General features: G+C 46.7%; 1 protein-coding gene across 2 annotated transcripts in view; it reads right to left on the minus strand.

Moving 5' to 3' along the window:
* The window catches only part of DNAH7 (dynein axonemal heavy chain 7), a 918,640-nt gene that overhangs the window by 725,035 nt on the left and 173,726 nt on the right, over positions 1–19,879 (minus strand). For both annotated transcript variants that reach the window (XM_083153498.1, XM_083153497.1), the window contains one exon: positions 9,220–9,403. In XM_083153498.1, the coding sequence (XP_083009624.1) occupies positions 9,220–9,403 (184 nt within the window). The remainder of the gene's footprint in view (positions 1–9,219; positions 9,404–19,879) is intronic.

A 19,879-nucleotide genomic window follows, 5' to 3' on the forward strand; every position in this document is an offset into this window, starting at 1 on the left:
TAAAAGGCTAAAAATGGCTAAAATAACAGAATGTGGGCCTGTTTTTGCTCCTAAAGTATTATTTACCTCAATAACATTAGTTTCCACTCATTTCTAATAAATTTTGATTACTTCACAGCTCCCAAAATAGTTTTCATTTAGTTAGGCCAAAAGGTTGTACCGAGGTAGCTGGATGACTAAGCTAAGTGACAGCAGTGGGCATCACATACATACATACATGTAGACATTAAACTTCCAACATGGCACATCTTAGAAGCAGAGTGGCATTGCAAGGGCAGACAGGGTGGCAGTTTAGTAAACTATCCCCCCCCCCCCCCCCCAAAAAAAAAAAACACAGCAATGCTCCAAAGAGCAAAAAATACAAAGAGGTGCGAGATTAAATTGTCCTTGGGCCCTCCCATCCACCCTTATGTTGTATACAGGACATGCACAGTTTAACAAAGCAATCGTTTCAGCGACAGGGACTTCAGCGACAGGGACACATGTCACATGTGGCTGAAACAAATGGTTTGTCTGGGTCCCAACAAAACAAGCTGACAATGGGCAGTGCACAAACTGGCTTTACAAGATGTCATCCTCAGCATCCGATTCCTTACCCCCATCCTCTTCTTCACACACAATTAATTTGTCTTCGCTGGAATCAGCCAATACAGGACTGTGTGCATTGGGAGGATGTAATTGCTGGTGAAGGAGGTCCTGTTGGTGGAATTTGAAATTCATTTTGGTACTTATAGACCGGGCCGTCTTAACAATCCAGTGGGCCCCTGGGCAAAATTATTTGAGGGTCCCCCTCACAACCCTCCCCCCTTCCTCACAACCCCACCCCCCTCCCTCACAACTCCACCCACCTATGTGCGCAGCAGCAAAAGGGGGCTGGGGGTAGCGATCTGTGCGGCAGGGATACGGTCAGTGGCGGGTGGTGGGGTCAGCCAAGAAGCAGCGACTCAGACCATAGCACTATTTTCCATCGGGCGGGAAGCGCTGCAGATTTAGACACTGATTGGCTGAGCGACCGGCGAATCAGCGTCCGGACAGTCTTTTCAAAATCCACAGCGCTTCCCGCTCAGCAAATAGAACTACATCAAGCTCTGAGTCGCTGCACACTGGACGGACCGAGACCGCTGACAGCCGCTGCCCGGATCCCCGCCACACACCACCCGGATCCCTGCCACACGCCGCCCGGATCCCCTCCACACGCTGCTGGTATGGCAGCATCAAGCTCCCGCCTCCCTGCTACCCGGATCCCCGCCGCTGTTCCCCAGGGCAGGGCCGTCAGTTTGTGCAAAGGCCGCCACACTGCCTTTTTTCTTGCCAATAATACAATGGACAGTCTGACATGGCTAAACTTGTTCATGACTGATGGTACACTGTCTCAGAGTGATGGTAGCCCTTCTGGTAGTACAATCAAAAAAAGAAAGGAAACTTGTTAAGAAGACAAAGATGAGTTCACAAACATCACAAATCCCAAAGGAGAGTCGAAGTATGTCCGCGGATGCCATATGTGAGCCGGACCTTTTAAATACTGTATTTGAAGAGGAGGTTCATTCCATCATTTGTGTGCCCTCTGCAACTGTGTGGAAGAGCATCCCAATCAAGATGCTGACCTTGATATTGAGGATGCTTCTGAAGAATTGGATGAGGATTATATTGGTGAAGCTGGAACACAGAAGGATGTGGATGATGACGATGCTGAGGATGATGTTGTTTGTGTAAAGGCAGAGACAGTTGTTGTCCTAGGTATAAAAAAGCCCATTCTCATGCTAGGGCAAAAGACCAAAAAAATCCACCACGTATGTATGGAATTACTGCTACCCGAATCTGGACAACAACTGTCAAGCTGTGTGTAGTGTTTGCAAAGCTATTGTAAGTAGAGGTAGGGACGTGCAGCACCTTGGGACCTCCTTTCTGTTACGTCACTTGCAGCGCATCCATCAGAAGTTTTTGTCAAAAGAAACTGTGCACAAAAATCTAACAGCCTGCCCAGCGTCACCGTCTTGCTCCCCTGTCTCTGTTAGATCCAAGGGCCTGCACTCTCCTCAAACACCTGCATCATCCACATCCTCAGCGATGATCGGATTGGGAAGTAGTCCTGCACCCAATGTCATGAGCATGACTGAATCCTCTCCTATCCTGGAATCCTCAGTAGCATACTTAAGCGCTACGCCTGTTGCTTCTGCTGCTGCTGCCAGGAAGGGGACCAGGAAGGGTAGTCCTGATCAGTTAACCAAGCAACTGACTGTAAAACATGCCTTTGCAAGGGGGATGAAGTATGCCAGCAGTCACCCTGTTGCACAGCATATTACTGATGCCTTAACACCTATCTTGGTATTAGACGTGCATTCAGTATCTGCAATTAATTCTGTGTTGCTTAATTACACAGTTGCTTGAGGTCCTGTGTCCCCGTTAACAAATTCCATCTAGATTCCACTTTACCAGGAAGGCAATACTCAGACTGTACATGGACATTAAAAAAAGCGTCCTTGGTGTCCGAAAAAATGCTGCTGTACCGACCGTCCACTTAACCACGGATATGTGGACAAGCAGAACAGGGCAAATTAAAGACTACATGACTGTGACTGCCCACTGGGTAGATATATTGCCTTCAGCACCACAAACAGCAGCAGCAGCAACAGCAGTAACATCATTCAGAGGCAGGCTACTCTGTGTATCACCGGTTTCAGTAAGAGGCATACTGCTGAAAATCCTCCCTGAAAAGCTACGGGAAGTCATCGCGCAATGGCTTACCCCACTTAGACTCTCCTCGGGATTTGTGATGTCCGAGAATGCCACCAATATTATGAGAGCATTACATCTGGGCAAATTCCAACATATCTCATGTTTTGTTCACACAATAAATTTGGTGGTGCAACATTACTTAAAAAATTACAGGGGTGTTCAAGAGATGTTGGCAGTTGTCCGGAAAATTTGTGGACATTTTCGCCATTCTGCAAGTGTGTGCAAGTGATTGCAGAAATAAAAAATTTGCCCTGCAATCAGCTGAAGCAATTGGTGGTCACGAGGTGGAATTCCACCCTCTATATGCTTCAGCGGATGGAGGAGCAGCAAAAGGCCATCCAAAAGCTACACCTCTACCTATGACATAGGGAGAGGAATGGGAATGCACCGGAGTCAAGGTCAGTGGAGAATAATTTCCGTGTTGTGCAAGATCCTGAAGCCCTTGGAGGTTGCCACACGTGAAGTTAGTTCTGACACTGCCAGCTTGAGTCAGGTCATTCACCTGATAGGCCTTTTGCAAAAGCAGTTGGAGAAACTGAAGAAGGAGTTGAAGCAGAGCAAATCCGCTAAATATGTAGAACTAGTAGATCAAGCCCTTAATTCTCTTTGCAAGGATCCCAGGGACGTCGATCTCTTAAAATCAGATCATTATATTTTGGAGACAAACCTGGATCCTAGGTTTAAGTCTTACATTGTGACTTTTGTTACCACGGGTTACACTGGTCAATGCACGATTACACTGGACACAGCCCTTGTCACACTGGACGATGCACGCTGTACACTGGACACAGCCCATGTCACACTGGCCAATGCACTCTGTACACAGTCTCTGTACACTGTACACCGCTCCTTTACACTGGACACAACCCCTGTACACTGCCCACTGCACCCTGTTCCACTGGACACAGCCCCTGTACACTGGACACAGCCCCTGTTACACTGGTCAATGCACCCTGTACACTAGTCACAGCCCCTGTTACACTGGCCAATGCACCGTTACACTGGACACAGCCCCTGTCACACTGGACACAGCCCCTGTCACACTAGACACAGCCCCTGTCACACTAGACACAGCCCCTGTCACACTGGCCAATGCACCCTGTAGACTGGACACAACCCCTGTCCATAGGCGAATCTAGAAATATGCTAATGGGTGGTCCTAGATTGGAGGCATTGAATGTGCGCGCGGTGAAGTCGTGTGTGAAAAACTGTAGGGAGCATGGCCTAAACAGGGGTGTGGCCTCATTTGAAGGGTGTGGCTTAACCTTAACAATTACAGCGTTTTAAAAAAAAATAAAAGCCATTGCTGGGCACTGGACAGGGCACCGGGAAAGATTACAGCCTTTTTTTTTTTTTAAATAAAAGCCATTGCTGGGCTGGGCTTGCCCAGCAATGGCTTTAATAAAAAAAAAAGTCTGTAAACTTTCTCGGTGCCCTGCCCAGTGCCCAGCAATGGCTTTTATTTAAAAAAATAAAAAACACTGTAATCTTTCTCAGTGCCTGTAGGGCACTGGGCAGGGCACTGGGAAAGGTCACAGCCTTTTTTTTTTTTTAAATAAAAGCCATTGCTGGGCACGGCCCCTGCCCAGTGCCAGGCCAGCCCAGCAATGGCTTTTATTTAAAAAAAAAAATCTGTAATCTTTCCCGGTGCCCTGCCCATTGCCCAGCAATGGCTTTTTTTTTTTTTTAAAAGGCTGTAATCTGTAGGGCACTGGGCAGGGCACTGAGAAAGATTACAGCATTTATTTTAAAAATAAAAGCCATTGCTGGGCACTGGGCAGGGCACCGGGAAAGATTACAGCGTTTTTTTTTTTAAATAAACGCCATTGCTGGGCACTGGGCAGGGCACCGGGAGAGATTACAGCGTTTTTTTAAATAAAAGCCAATGCTGGGCTGGCCTGGCACTGGACAGGGGCCGTGCCCAGCAATGTAATGTAATCTCTCCCAGTGCCCAGCAATGTTTTTTTTTTTTAAACCGCTGTAATCTTTCCCAGTGCCCTGCCCAGTGCCCTACAGGCCCTGTAGTACAGGGCCTGTAGGGCACTGGGAAAGATTACAGCTTTTTTTTTTCCAATAAAAGCCATTGGGCTGGCACTGGTCTGGGTAGGGTGCTGGGCAAGAAGAATACAGTATAAATCAAAGCCAGGCAGCGCTGTCTGCAGCAGTGAGTCTGTCACTCTCACTGCTGTACTTACCAGCACTGTTAGAGATCACAAGGGGCAGGAGCAGTGTTATGGCTGTGCGCTGGGCTGCTGCGCCACACAAACACACGTGTGCGCGCTAGCCCAGCCGCAGCAGATGCAGGAGGAGGGAGCCGGACGGCGAGGATGGAGGAAGAAAAGTGAGGGCAGGAGCCGGCGCCGCCCGACGTCATGGCACGCACGCTCCGCAAAGGACCATGGGAGGAGCTGCATGCAGTCGGGCATGTGTGCAGCCCTCCCGGGTCCTGCGGACAAAAATATGCGAAATCCGGGCAGCGGTGGTGTTAATTTAACACTTAAAGGTACAGGTGCCGGCAGTCTAATGGGTGGTCCGGTGCACCCCCGGACCACCCTTAGATTCGCCTATGCCCCTGTCACACTGGCCAATGCACCCTGTACACAGACCCTGTACACTGGACACAACCCGTCACACTGGACACAACCCCTGTCACACTGGCCATCGCACCCTGTTACACTGGACACTGCACCCTGTTACACTGGACACTGCACCCTGTTACACTGGACACAGCCACTGGACACAGCCCCTGTACACTGGACACAGCCCCTGTACACTGGATACAGACCCAGGGCCGTCTTTTCGTATGGGCTTAATAGGCACTTGCCCAGGGGCCCCAGGTGTATAAAGGACTTATAGCTGAGGATCCCCTTTTTCCAGGGATACCAGAATTTTGAAAATCGGCACTGGGGAACTGGAGATATCCAACTTCTAAGCAGCAGTCTACATCCGACCTGTTAATTGCATTTCCCAGTCATATTTATCATGTTTTTTTTTTACTTAGAGTTTTTCTCAGAGTATATTCCAAAAGCTGGGACTCTCCCCTTTCTGTGGACACTAGCAACTTGTCTCTATCATACCCAGAACCAGAGATATCAGCCTTCCAGCAGCCGGTCCCTGCTCCAGCTCCAAACGTCTGGTGTACAGTTTTATATTTTTGTCAATGGATTGCTCTGGCACCCCAGCACCTCCTGAAAGTTGGGACTCTAGGTTTTTATACTATTGAAGGCTAATAAATCTATTTCCAGATAATATATATCTATATCTGCAGTCAAACAAGCTGCCATTCCACCGGAAAATGATGAATATTAAGCCCACTCCGTTACCCAACCCTCACCTGCGTATAAAACACCCCCTACCTCCCTTGAAGTCATTTATACCCCTTTTACACCAAAGCGACCCGGCGTTTAGGGCCATTTACACCGGGCGGATAGCCCGACTCGCACCCGCCCCCCCCCCCCCGGAGCTTGGAGATGACAGCGCCAATCACCGCCGCGTGCCGCCGCCGGACCGGAACGCTGCTGGGGGCAGCCCAGCACTAAGATAAGCTGCTAGGCTGCCCCCAGTCCCCGCGCACACTCCCCCCGCCGTCGCACAGGAGGTGAATGGATGCCGCACACAGGCATCCGTTCACCTCCCTCCCCCGCCACCACTGCTGTCTGCAGGGTATAGCAGACAGCAGCGCCGGCTGTCAGGGACTGTCAGGCTGACAACCCGTCCAACCTGCGGACGCTGCGGTCGGCAGGTTGGACGTTCCCCATTCATGTAAATGGGAGCCGGGTCATCCGACCCGGCGTTCCCATTTACACTGCCCTCTACCCAGGTCCTAGCCGTGTAAAGGGACACAGCGTTAGGGATTTACACCGCCGAAAATCCGGGTCTGACCCGCCGCTGACCATGATTTTTCGGCGGTGTAAAAGGGGTATAACAAGGGACCCTTCATTCAGCTCAGTGCCCCCTTCCACACATTAGTGTCCTACCTGTGCAGTAAAGGAGTAATTATCAGAAGTTACTGCTCCAGGTCCTACATGTTGAGTGGAAGATAGAGCACCCACTGCCACCCGTGGGACATCAAAGCTGCTGCTGATAGCACCCCCCACCCCTAGGAGGGGAGAATGAGTAAGGGGCCCAGTGCATTGCTTTGCCCAGGGGCCCACACTGCTGTTAAGATGGCCCTATACAGCCCGTCACACTGGACACAACCCCTATCACACTGGACACAGGCCCTTATACACAGCCCCTGTACACTGGACTTGTGTACAGCAGCCCCTGCACCACTTAATCAAGTCACATAGAAGCAGCAAACAAATAAAATAATTTTAAAAATATTCTTATATTAGCATGGCAGTAGTTTGGTTTACCACAGCACAGAGTACAACCACCCTCTTCCCTCTCCTAGGCTGGAGTAAAGATGGCGGCGTGCGTGTGTGTCTTTTATAAAATCCAGATCCTGCTAGAATCCAACAGCAACACAATGACGTTTTGCTTAGTTTTTGGTCCAGAATGAGGCAAGAAATCCAGAGTCAGCTCGGATCTCGCCTCGGATCACAATGTTCGGGTGGGTTGTGATCTCAGATATCCGGACCCGCTCATTCCTACTTTTAAATTGTATACATTTTTCAGTCGGGTGTACAATATCACTAGTATATTTTTAATTGCAAATTACCAAGGTTTCATTAACAGCATCTATCTAATTCCCCTTTCCCACTGCAGCTCTTAAAAGGCAATTTGCCATTTTTTAGACTTTTTAAATGGGTAGAGCTGCAGTGGGAATGCTCCAGGTTGCTGTACCCGTTTAAAAATACCATTTTTTTTTAAATGGGTAAAAAGCAGAGCTTTACCCATTTAAGAGCCATTTTTTTGCCAGTGGGAAAGGGTCTTAAATGGTATTTAGTAATAATAATAAAGGTTAAGAACATGATTGGGTTCCTTCTTGTGATGACTGTACAGTCACCACATCCAGGAAGTAATCACAGCACACAGTAGACAGAGAAGAGCTAAAACGTTTTTGTACTGTACTGCTGTTTACATTCTGCTACCATGCACAGTTGGACAGAGGAGGAGATCAAGGAACTCCTTCGAATTCGTGGGGAAGAAGAAATAATGGGGGAAATTTACTAAAGGAAATTTGTAAAAAAAATAGGTGTATTTGTATCCAGAAATACGCTTATTTTTGACATTTACTATCCCGAAAATACGACAATTTGTGTTCGTATTGATAGCACATCAATATGACTATGAATTGCCGTATTTTCGGGATAGTAAATGTCAAAAATAAGTGTATTTCTGCATACAAATACACCTATTTTTTTACAAATTTCCTTTATTAAATTTCCCCCAATGTGTCAGATGACCGGTACGGTAAAGGATGCTGCAAAATACCGTAATATCAGCAACATGATGGCAGCATCAGGATTTATAAGAACCACTACGCAAATTATAAATAAGCTGAAGGCATTGAAATGCTTATTCCACAATGTACTAGACCAGAACCGGAATCGAAGCGGCTCTGCACGTAGGGAGTGGTTGTACTTCAACCAATGCATGGCGGTTTTCGGGCATTCTGCACTTGCTAATCCAGTAGCATTATCATCTAGCCTGGCAGCAGCCTAAAGTCGGTATGAAACTGCACAGTCGTGTGCAGAACAAACATTAACCCCACCTGTGCAACCAGCCCAGTCCACAACATCCACACCCCTGTTTAATGAGGACCGCAGACCCCTGAAGTGATCCCTGAAACTCAGAATGAGGACGTGGACAAAAATCAGGTAGGAAATCAGCAGAGACATGTGCTCTGTCTGCCATTATTGCAACACTGATCAGACCACTCCCCACCCCCTCCATTTGTTCTCTCAAAACGTCATCATTGTGGGCCTGTGGGGGCCGAAAAGTCCATTCTATATGACAGCCCATGTTTACTATGGGTTTAAATGGGTTGCTTAAATGGGTATATGTGAATGTGACAAAAACGGCATTTAAATGGCAAATTACTGTTTAAGAGCAGCAGTGGGAAAGGGTCTTTATAGCTCTTAAGGGCCCCTTACACTTGTGAGATTTTGTGAGATTTCATCCAATTTGAGTCAATTTATCTGACGAGATCTGATGTGCCGTCTGACAAAATCTTATGTGCCTGATGTGTAGGACACAATCTACAATCCTGTGCCATTGAGTATAACCAAGAGATTGGAAGAGATTGAACCTCCTGCACATAAGATAAATCTCGAGTCAATCAGGTTCAATTTGTTGAGACAATAAGTTGACAAGTGTAAGGGGGCCTTTACCCATTTAAAGACCCGTTTACAAATACCTGGTCTTTACCCGTTTAGGCAGTGGGAAAGCAGCATTATTTGTCTAAATAACCTAAATACATGAATAAGCTATAATTTTGAAGAAAGTGATCAGGCAAATAGTAATTTAATAGTATGGTAATAACATTAATAATAGGCAATTTAGAAGGCATATGAATTATATGATAATTGTACTCACTGGTGGTTGTATGACTAAATCTGTAAAATCCTGTATGGATGCTAAAGCAAGACTCTGCAGCTGTTCTGTCATTAATGTTGCAGCACAACTGAAAAAAGTTTCAAGTTTCTTATTCTTGCCTGCACTGGGAATTTGCTTTCTTTTGTTTCCCTGGTAATAGATGCTTTGAATCTCTGGAAACCACCTGCAAAAATAAGCATTTAGTAAATATTACTGTATATCTATCTATCTATCTATCTATCTATCTATCCAATAACTAACTATGCCTCACCTCTCTGAGGTGAAGTACCACCTGTGACCACTACAGGTCACTCAATGGACCAAATTACTCTTTTGTCTACTAAAAGGTGTCATAACAGAAAGTGAATAACATTTTTGCTGGGACACTTATATGTTTCAGACTTGCTGAAAATGGAGAGAGGGAGCTGTGAAGTCAGAGATTGTAGGCAGGAGAAGATAGGGACCAGTGGTTGGGTGGAGCGTGTGTGGGCTAAAAATGGTCACAGCTCAAAGTGAAAGTACATTGCAGAAGCCGTCATTTTGACAGGCTCTGGGGGGTGCCAACAAGTCTGCCTATCATTAAATCAAGGATGTCTATGAGGATTTTTGTACTTAATGCAGGTGGCTGCTGTGGAACTTTTAAGACCTCAGCCCCATACTTTCCCTTGAGGCATACTTACCTACTTTTCTGCTCCCTCCTCCTTGTAGTCTGTTGTGGGTGGCAAAGGGAAGCCGCTAGGGAAAGCAGGGGACCACCTGATTTGTGGGAGCTTCCCTGCCATTCTGGAATGTTATGCAAGTATGCCTTAAAGGTTTGGAAAGTGGATATTGGTGGCAGTATGGGGGGAGGGGGTGGAGTTAGTAGGTTGAAGTTTTGCCTAGGGTGCTGAGAATCCTTACATCCCTGCGTGTAGGAGCAAACCATCATAATAATAATAATAATAATAATAATAATATACTTCAAGCTCTATATATCTCCTATTATATGGAAAAGGACCCTTATTCTGATTTGCTAGCAAAGGCAAATTCCTTCCCAAATGGACAAAACCATGTGCACTGCAGGGGAGCAGATGTAACATGTGCAGAGAGATTTAGATTTGGGTGGTTTATTTTGTTTCTGTGCAGGGTAAATACTGGCTGCTTTATTTTTACACTGCAATATAGATCTCACTTTGAAGTAAAACCCCACCTAAATCTAATTCTCTGCACAAGTTACATCTGCCCCCTACAATGCACATGGTTTTGTCCATTTGAGAATGAATTTGCCTTTGCGAGTGGACCAGAATAAGGGCCAAGGTTCTGTATGAATTTGAATTATTGGGGAAGGGGCATTTTAAGAGAGGCAAATTAAAGAAAAATACTAATTTCTACGAAAAATTCTTTATATAGTATATATTTTATTTACAACATATGTGAATTTATATGTTTTCTGTTGATAACTGAAAAATCTGCATGTAGACTTTTGATTACTCTTTCATTTATTGAAAAAAAATTGCATTGGGGGGGGAGAGGAGGCTTGTGTGCAGCCTTCTCTGGTCGGGCCCTCCTCTCTGCCGGGATTAGCAGGGTTTGCTCACCAGAGCACTCAGGGGGTTATTTTGGTTCACTCTCTCTGACAAAATCCTTCTGAGATGGACAAAACCAAGTGCACTGCGGGTGGGGCTGATATAACATGTGCAGAGAGAGTTACATTTGTGTGAGTTATTTTGCTTCCGTGCAGGAAAAATACTGGCTGCATTATTTTACACTGCACTATAGATCTCACTCAAGTAAAACCCCACCCAAATCTAATTCTCTCTGCATAACTTACATCTGCCCTACCTGCAGTGCACATGATTTTGTCCATCTAAGAAGGATTTTGTCAGAAAGAGTGAACCAAAATAACCCCCTCAGGCCCTATTACACATGCAAAAATCTCTGGAAAAATAGGCGCAGTGGACATTTTTCAGACGATTTCCGCACAAGCAGCATTGTGGAGTCTGAGCACTAGAACACTCAGATTCCATTGGGCTAATTACCGGTAAAATGGTGCAGTGGACATTTTTACGCCAATTTCTGCAGAGCTGCTGGCTTTGTCACTGATTGCAGCGTGTGCGGTGTGAGTTCCCCTAGTTTCAGGGAGATTATAGTTGGTAGTAAAATTTTGCACAGCACCCCATTGAGGGGATGTGTCATCCTCCACCCAAAGAGCATGTCTAGTTCCATATATGGAGAGATTGTGAAAAGAGATTGGGAACATGGCACCTAGAAGCGTGGTTGTGCACTACTACATCTGAGAGGAATCTTTTAAAATGACTTATATACAAATGTAGATGAGCCCCAAAGTGCTGGGAAATGGTGCTGATGATTCAATGTAAATGTATCTGTCTCATTCCTTTTTTCCCCAAAAAATGTAACGTGGGCTAGGTGAAATGAGGGAGATTGTTAGACTAATGATCGAGAGAGGGAGATTGATGCTATTTCAGGGAGTCTCCTGCAGAATGCAGGAGGGTAGGCAACTATGCTCAGGGGCTGTGTGCACCAAGCACACTGCAACCACTATAAATAAGCCACTGTATTGGGACTATCTAGCAATAGACAAATGCAGCAATTATCACCAAAATCTACTGGCTACTGCGACCACTCTCCCACAGGCATTCATTTTGCTTGGTTTCTCAGTGAAAAACACTGTGCACATATGCAGCATGGTAAAGTGTGAAAGATCATTTTTAAAATGCAAAGGACTCATTTGTTCCAGCATGTATTTAGCAGGTACAGTGTGTTATCAAATCCGCTGTCCCTGAAATATAACTTTTATAAACATGAGGAATAATTTAGCAAAAAAAATTAAAGAACACGCCTCATCACAGACTGTTAATAATTGCAGCATTCCTATCTCCAACCTGTCGCGATTACAGCATGACAGTCCCACTGTTTGGAGTCCTGCCATCGCTCCGGAGCTGGAGATCACTGCTGGGTACCTCGCCAGTGCAGGGAGAGAGTGGGGAGGGCTGCCCAGTCGCTAAGTAAGTGCTGGACACGGCTCCGAAAACTATTTTTTTAAACGGGGGTTGCAGCACTAGGGCACACCCACCCTCTATTTCGCTCCTCCCCCTATTTGGGCCTTTGCCACGGCAGGTCCTGATTTAAAGATGATTAAATTTGGGAGGTATGAGCATTGTTCAGATTATTGCTACATAGACCCCTACTGTATAACTGGTACATACATCCACATATTTTGTAAAAGAAGAACAAGTTGCACATGATGCTGGGTTATCTAATTCTTATTAATTTCACTTAACTGTTTGGACTTCACTTCTTGAATACTGCTAATAATGATATTCATATGCCAGTGGTTCCCAAACTGTGTGCCTAGGCACCCTGGGGTGCCTCAGGACACTTGCAGGGGTGCCTTGGGTTGGAGGACCAGGATCAATTCATATTATTTATGGTAAATGTACCAGGCAAAACCAGTGCTTGTGGCTGCCAATCATAATATATGTGGACAGACAGAAGCAAATCCTGTCCCTCATCAGATAACTGTGACATATAAACACAATGCACTTCATTTAATATTTTTTTTTCTGAAATTCTCGATAAGCATTTGGCTTAGGGGTGCCTTGAAAATATTTTGATGCTCTAGGGCGCCTTGATTCAAAAAAGTTTGGGAACCCCTGTCATATGCACATTATCAATTTACTGATGGCTTGGAGAGAGCTAAAAGACAGGTAATGGAGCTGCTTCTTGCTTAAAGTGGTCCTGGTGAGGTGGTGGAACTCACTTCCCCTGCCTATGTCAAAGCCAGGGTGGGTGCTAGGGTGTTCAGCAAAAATTTAGGCTATGACTTTGTGGGACAGGAAATTATGTACACTGTAATGCAAAAAATACATTATGTCACACACCATGTGCCGACAGGTGGTATTTCATGCCCTACCATCCAGTAGGGCCTGGTGGGAGAAAAAAATAGTGCCAAAAGCATTGCAAGCGAAGCAGGTTTGGGGGCATTGCCTTTGGCTCTACCCCCAAACCTCTCCAGTGATGACATCAGATAACCCTGCCAATGAAGGAGAATTACATACCTTCCTACATCTGGAGGGCAGAAACCGGTGCACATTTGGAAAGGGGGCATGTACTGGGAATTTTCCCCCTACTTCTCCATGCAGGGAAAAATTGCATTTGTTAGTATATCAGAGATGTATGCGCAATGTTCAGAACACTGGATTGCACATACATCGCTGACATAATTTTTAACAAATGCAATTTTTCCCAGATTTACAATCGTTTTAAAGGAATGTGGGATTAAGGTACCTGGGGTTGAGTCTCACTCACTGGTGCTCTGGCTGGCCACTCCCCTCACCAGGGTCATAGTCCCGACACTGACATCATGCGGCTGCTGCACTGCAGCCTCTGGCGTCTGGATATTTTCACTGCTGCGCTGGCCGGCCGCTCCCCTCACCAGGGTCCGAGTCCCAGACATCATGCGGCTGCTGTACTGCAGTGCAGCTGCAGCCTCTGTCATCCAGATATTTCAAAGGCTCATGTGCCGGGCAGCTTTTTACTGTCATAGACAGTCTCTGAGTAAGGGAGCGGGTCCGCGGGCCACGTGCTGACGTCATGACGCACGCTGTCTGCCGGGACGCCACAATGCACCAGTGGGAACGAGGGCACTCCTTTGTACATCTCCGCTGGGCCAGATCTGACTGACCATCGCAGCCCGGAGCCATTGTACAGTAAGCCAGAGCTGTTGCCTGGGGTGTTGGAACAGGGCAAGGTGAGCGGACGGAGGCGGAACCGTTCCGCCTACCAAATGGAACTGACGGAACGCAGTTCCGCCCTGTTCTGGCTCACTTTAACCCCATGTCCTGATTATATAGTGGTGAGATGATCGTTATGCAAAATTGCAAGGCAATCACTTTCTAAATTAATGTATGTGGATACAGATTGTAGCGTACATGCAAAAAACTACAAAAGTCTGACTGTTTTCTGGGTGTGTTAGACCTCATGGGGCTCTAGGAAAAATACCACTTTGGGTCCCTCCTTCAAAAACAATCCATAGCACTATATTTTAAGTGCTGATTGCAGGTGGTATTGATAGGGGTGTGGTACAGGGTTCCGACAGTCAGGATCCCGACGGGCTAAAGCCCCTTGTGGGCATGGAAGCTCGCTACGCTTGCCACCTATTCTATTCTCCCTCTATGGGGGTCGTGGACCCCCACGAGGGAGAATAGCCAGTGGACGTCGGGAACCCGTGCGTCTGTATTTTAACAGTCTGGATCCCGACTTCGGGTAAATGACTGTCGGGATCCAGACTGTCGGGACCCCGTCCGGCATGATAGAGTACTTTGGCGTGTGCATTGTCTACCGATAAATACTCAGCTGGGTGAACATTGGCACTGCGTACAAATCTGAATCCCGGTAAGATTCTGCGTTTCCACTTAATGAAGGTTCAGTTAAATTCCTGTCAATGCAAGATCCCATAGTCAGAGAGAGATGTGAGTCTGTCTAGAAGAACCTATACTGTCAGTGTCCTGGATTTATTTTTTAACCTGGAGTTGGCACAGCACTGTGTGTTTTCACTGGAAGTGTGAGCCCTGGATTACATACAAGCTGTGAAACTGACGGAGACATGGATGAGTATTTTGTGGAGGGAAGTGGATGGATCTAACGAAACTGATAAATAAGTGTGACCCCCGAGCTACGTTTTTTTCATTGATCTTGGAAAGGCCCCTACATGGTACGGGCATCTCACTATAGTCTAATAAGTTATCTATTTATCAGCACACAGGGGTTTATTCTAGTTCATTCTTTCTGACAAAATCCTTCTTAGATGGACAAAACCATGTGCACTGCAGGGGGGCAGATGTAACATGTGCAGATAGAATTAGATTTGGGTGAGTTATTTTGTTTCTGTGCAGGGAAAATACTGACTGCTTTATTTTACACTGCAATATAGATCTCACTTTGAAGAAAAACCCCACCCAAATCTAATTCTCTCTGCACAAGTTACATCTGCCCCACCCGCAGTGCACATGGTTTTGTCCATCTAAGAAGGATTTTGTCAGAAAGAATGAACTAGAATAACCCCCTAAGTCCGCACCATGAGATCTTTTTTTTTTTCTGAGGTCAAGATCTCCGAGTGAACAACGTAAAGGAGGAATACCCCGAATTAGAGTTATCTCTACAGTATAAGAATATTGGTACTTATGTACTAACTGGGCTGCCGATTTTGAAATCGGGTCCATCGCATCGCATCCGACCATATCGCATGTCCATCGCATCGCATGCGATATGGTCGGATGCGATGCGATGGACCCGAGCCCAAAGCCACCGAGCCCAAAGCGCTTCGGGCTCGGTGGCTCGCTACGCTTGCCACAGGTTTATATCCAACTCCATGCCCACTTGGATAGTAGGGGTATGAAAAGGACCCCTTTTTCCCATTGAATTCCATGTTAAAATGGACTCAGTCCATTTTAACATTGAATCCTATGGAAAAATCGGGTCATCGCATCGCATGCGATATGGTCGTATGCGATGCGATGCGATATTGCATCGCATCTGATTGTATGCCTTAAGTTAAGGCATACAATCAAAAAATCGGCAGCCCAGATAATACATAAGTACCAGAATATTTACTTCAATAGGAAGCGTGGGTCCCTATTGTTATTTTCATTTAATCTGAATCCGGGTCTATAGGATAGGCTTAGGCTTGATATCTGTGTCACATAGTAAACTGACTGCCCACATACAGTGGATGAAACTATTTTGTGTGTCCAAACATTTTTTATTCCGTCAAGAACTGAACAGACTTTGGAAGTGTGTGTGGGTCCATGGGAGAATTTTGGATTTCCATGATATCATTATGGAGCCCAATGGGACCTGCTTTCCTTGTGGAAAATATACCTCTGGTGCATTTTCAGGGAGGGTCTGTGGCACCAGCAGGGCAGCCGAGAGGTATTCCGGGTCCCGGTAAAATGTTGGGGACGTGGCTTAATTGTGGGAGGTGTGGTCACATCACACAATTAGGCCATGCCCCAAATTCGTTTAGGGGTGAAAACACACTTTAAAGTTGTGGGGGGAGTGTTATTGTCACACCCCCCCCCCCCAACCCTCAGCAGCAGCAGCAGTACACACCTACAGCATGTGCTGTGCTGACAGCAGGCTCATGCTGAGCCTGCTGTCAGCACAGCACATGCTGTACCTTTGTGCTGCTGTTGCCCAGTAGAGATGGAGGGGGATGGTGGGTTGGACCAGGGCCCCCGCCGGGCCCCTCCAGCTAGTCTGGGACAGGGTAATTAGTACCCCCCCTTCCCCCCCTCTCGGCAGCCATGGGCACCAGCTCCGGTCTCGATCAGCCTTATTCTATCGCAGGTGTGGAAGGGTCAGAGTTACAATTGCACAGACTGGGAAATTCGCAGTTGTCGAAGGGTCAGAGTTACTCACACTTGCATAGACTGGGAAATTCACAGTAATGGAAGGGTTAGAATTATTCACACCTGCATATACTGGGAAATTCGCAGTTGTGGAAGGGTCAGAGTTACTCACACTTGCACAGACTGGGAAATTCAAAGTTGTGGAAGGGTCAGAGTTACTCACTCTTGCACAGACTGAGAAAATCATTACATATGAGTTTTTATCTGGCCGCCGATCTGCGATATTTCCGCAAGTCATACGCAAACTTGCACAGGGCAGGTTTTCACTCTGTCTGGGCACCGAGTAGCTGATCAAAGGACTCTGCAAAATTGCTTAGCAGCAATCAGGTCTGAATCAGGCCCTATGCTGGCCGGTGACTGTTGGATGGGCCGAAGCGCTTCGGGCTCGGTGGCTCGCTACGCTTGCCACAGGTTTATATCCAACTCCATGCCCACTTGGATAGTAGGGGTATGAAAAGGACCCCTTTTTCCCATTGAATTCCATGTTAAAATGGACTCAGTCCATTTTAACATTGAATCCTATGGAAAAATCGGGTCATCGCATCGCATGCGATATGGTCGTATGCGATGCGATGCGATATTGCATCGCATCTGATTGTATGCCTTAAGTTAAGGCATACAATCAAAAAATCGGCAGCCCAGATAATACATAAGTATCAGAATATTTACTTCAATAGGAAGCGTGGGTCCCTATTGTTATTTTTATTTAATCTGAATCCGGGTCTATAGGATAGGCTTAGGCTTGATATCTGTGTCACATAGTAAACTGACTGCCCACATACAGTGGATGAAACTATTTTGTGTGTCCAAACATTTTTTATTCCGTCAAGAACTGAACAGACTTTGGAAGTGTGTGTGGGTCCATGGGAGAATTTTGGATTTCCATGATATCATTATGGAGCCCAATGGGACCTGCTTTCCTTGTGGAAAATATACCTCTGGTGCATTTTCAGGGAGGGTCTGTGGCACCAGCAGGGCAGCCGAGAGGTATTCCGGGTCCCGGTAAAATGTTGGGGACGTGGCTTAATTGTGGGAGGTGTGGTCACATCACACAATTAGGCCATGCCCCAAATTCGTTTAGGGGTGAAAACACACTTTAAAGTTGTGGGGGGAGTGTTATTGTCACCCCCCCCCCCCCCAACCCTCAGCAGCAGCAGCAGCAGTACACACCTACAGCATGTGCTGTGCTGACAGCAGGCTCATGCTGAGCCTGCTATCAGCACAGCACATGCTGTACCTTTGTGCTGCTGTTGCCCAGTAGAGATGGAGGGGGATGGTGGGTTGGACCAGGGCCCCCGCCGGGCCCCTCCAGCTAGTCTGCGACAGGGTAATTAGTACCCCCCCTCCCCCCCCTCTCGGCAGCCATGGGCACCAGCTCCGGTCTCGATCAGCCTTATTCTATCGCAGGTGTGGAAGGGTCAAAGTTACACTTGCACAGACTGGGAAATTCGCAGTTGTCGAAGGGTCAGAGTTACTCACACTTGCATAGACTGGGAAACTCACAGTAATGGAAGGGTTAGAATTATTCACACCTGCATATACTGGGAAATTCGCAGTTGTGGAAGGGTCAGAGTTACTCACACTTGCACAGACTGGGAAATTCAAAGGTTCTATATGGGGTTTCCGGGAAGGTTGCGCCGTGGACTAAAGGTGGTCACCTAGCTGCAAAAGTGTAGGTACACTGCCAGTACCTGTGATAGTGCTAGAAAGGGGGGGGGGGGGGTTACACCTTGCGGTGTCACTTTTGCGCTCCGGGGACCCTTGTGAATATGCGAAAATGAACTCTTTATGACTATTTAAATGAGGTCAACATGCATGAGTGAAGCGTAGTTTTTTCAAAATAAATAACATTTATTTAATATCTGCATAATACATGTGGTATAAAAAACAATAACAATAATATAAAAATGATAAAATATCCAGGTAGAAAACTGATGTATACACACTCTTTTGAATAGGTTATGGCATACTATCTAAGCCTAATACCGGTACACACAAACGTGGGGTAAGTAGGGTTAGGGATAACACACAGGGGGTATGCCCTTTGGTGTGATCACACTTATATTCTGTCTGGATGAAAGTCAGTTTCTGTAGCCTTCAACAAGGATGCCGCTGTGGGCTGATATTACCTCTTCCAGAAGTGGGAGATGAACGTGAAAACGTCTGCCGGCAGACTCCCGTCGACTGACCTCTATTAAAGGTGAGGTGTGATCGGCGGTTCCAGGTGCTTGCGTGCCTTCGACTAGTTTCGCCAGGTAACTGGCTTCCTCAGGATGGTCGCAGTACTGGATGAAGCTTCCTGTTCCTCCTTTTATGGTAGAGGTGTGGGTGTGTTTCAGGTGACGTTGGTATAGCCTCTAAGAAATCCTGCACCTATTAGTGCTGTTGATCACTTTGGGGTGGGCGAGACTTGGTGCCTGCACCTATCCCCGCTGTGTAGATTTGCTGATGCGGCGGGGGTTGCCGTGGGCGGGTGACGTCACTGGTGCCCTTCTGTCAGGTCAACTTCCGCCCTTTTCAGGGCCGTGTTAGCGCTGCTCAATCGTTGCCATGGGGACGCGGTCCGTGTACGCGGTCTGTGTATGCCGCTGCCGCTCATCTCCTGGGAGCGTCTGTCAATTTCACTTCCGCCCTTCTTAGGGCCGTGTTAGCGCCGTTCGTTATTCTGCCGTTGTCATGGTGACGCGGTTTGTGTATGCCGCTGTCATCTCATGGAGGCGTCTCTGCTGTTTCTACACAAGTCGGCATTAGTTGTTGAGCCGTTGTCTAGGCGACGAGGGTTAGTTTAGGGAAGCTGTCACGACGCTGGAGTCCGATGCTTTTTTGATTATTTATTTATGTCCCTGTATTACGGTGTAGCTACATAAAGCAGGTAGGCGATTTCATGTGATATTATGGACACATTAGGGAAAGTGGGAATAAGGAAAGCATGGGACAGGGTTGCAACATTTGGTAATGTTAAATGGGTGTATGTATAAATCATATATCGTATGGGGCTTCATGAGCCATACTACCAAAATAACTGAGAAGACTGGAATGACTGCAAAAGTAAACTAATATAATAAATGCTAAGATAATGCGCTTGATGGAATCCTTTGATAAATGGTGAAAATGGGGGCTATTTTAAATCTTCACGGTGAAGTGCATGCAAAGGGGCGGGGGGACCCTAAGAGATGGTGGAGATGTAAATGTGTCCAATTGACACCATAGTGTGAATGTGCAGGTTATGAGTGTACGCTGCTTACAATCCC

This window comes from Crinia signifera, chromosome 7 (assembly GCF_055691185.1).
Source record: "Crinia signifera chromosome 7, ASM5569118v1, whole genome shotgun sequence".
In the NCBI taxonomy this organism is placed as follows: domain Eukaryota; kingdom Metazoa; phylum Chordata; class Amphibia; order Anura; family Myobatrachidae; genus Crinia; species Crinia signifera.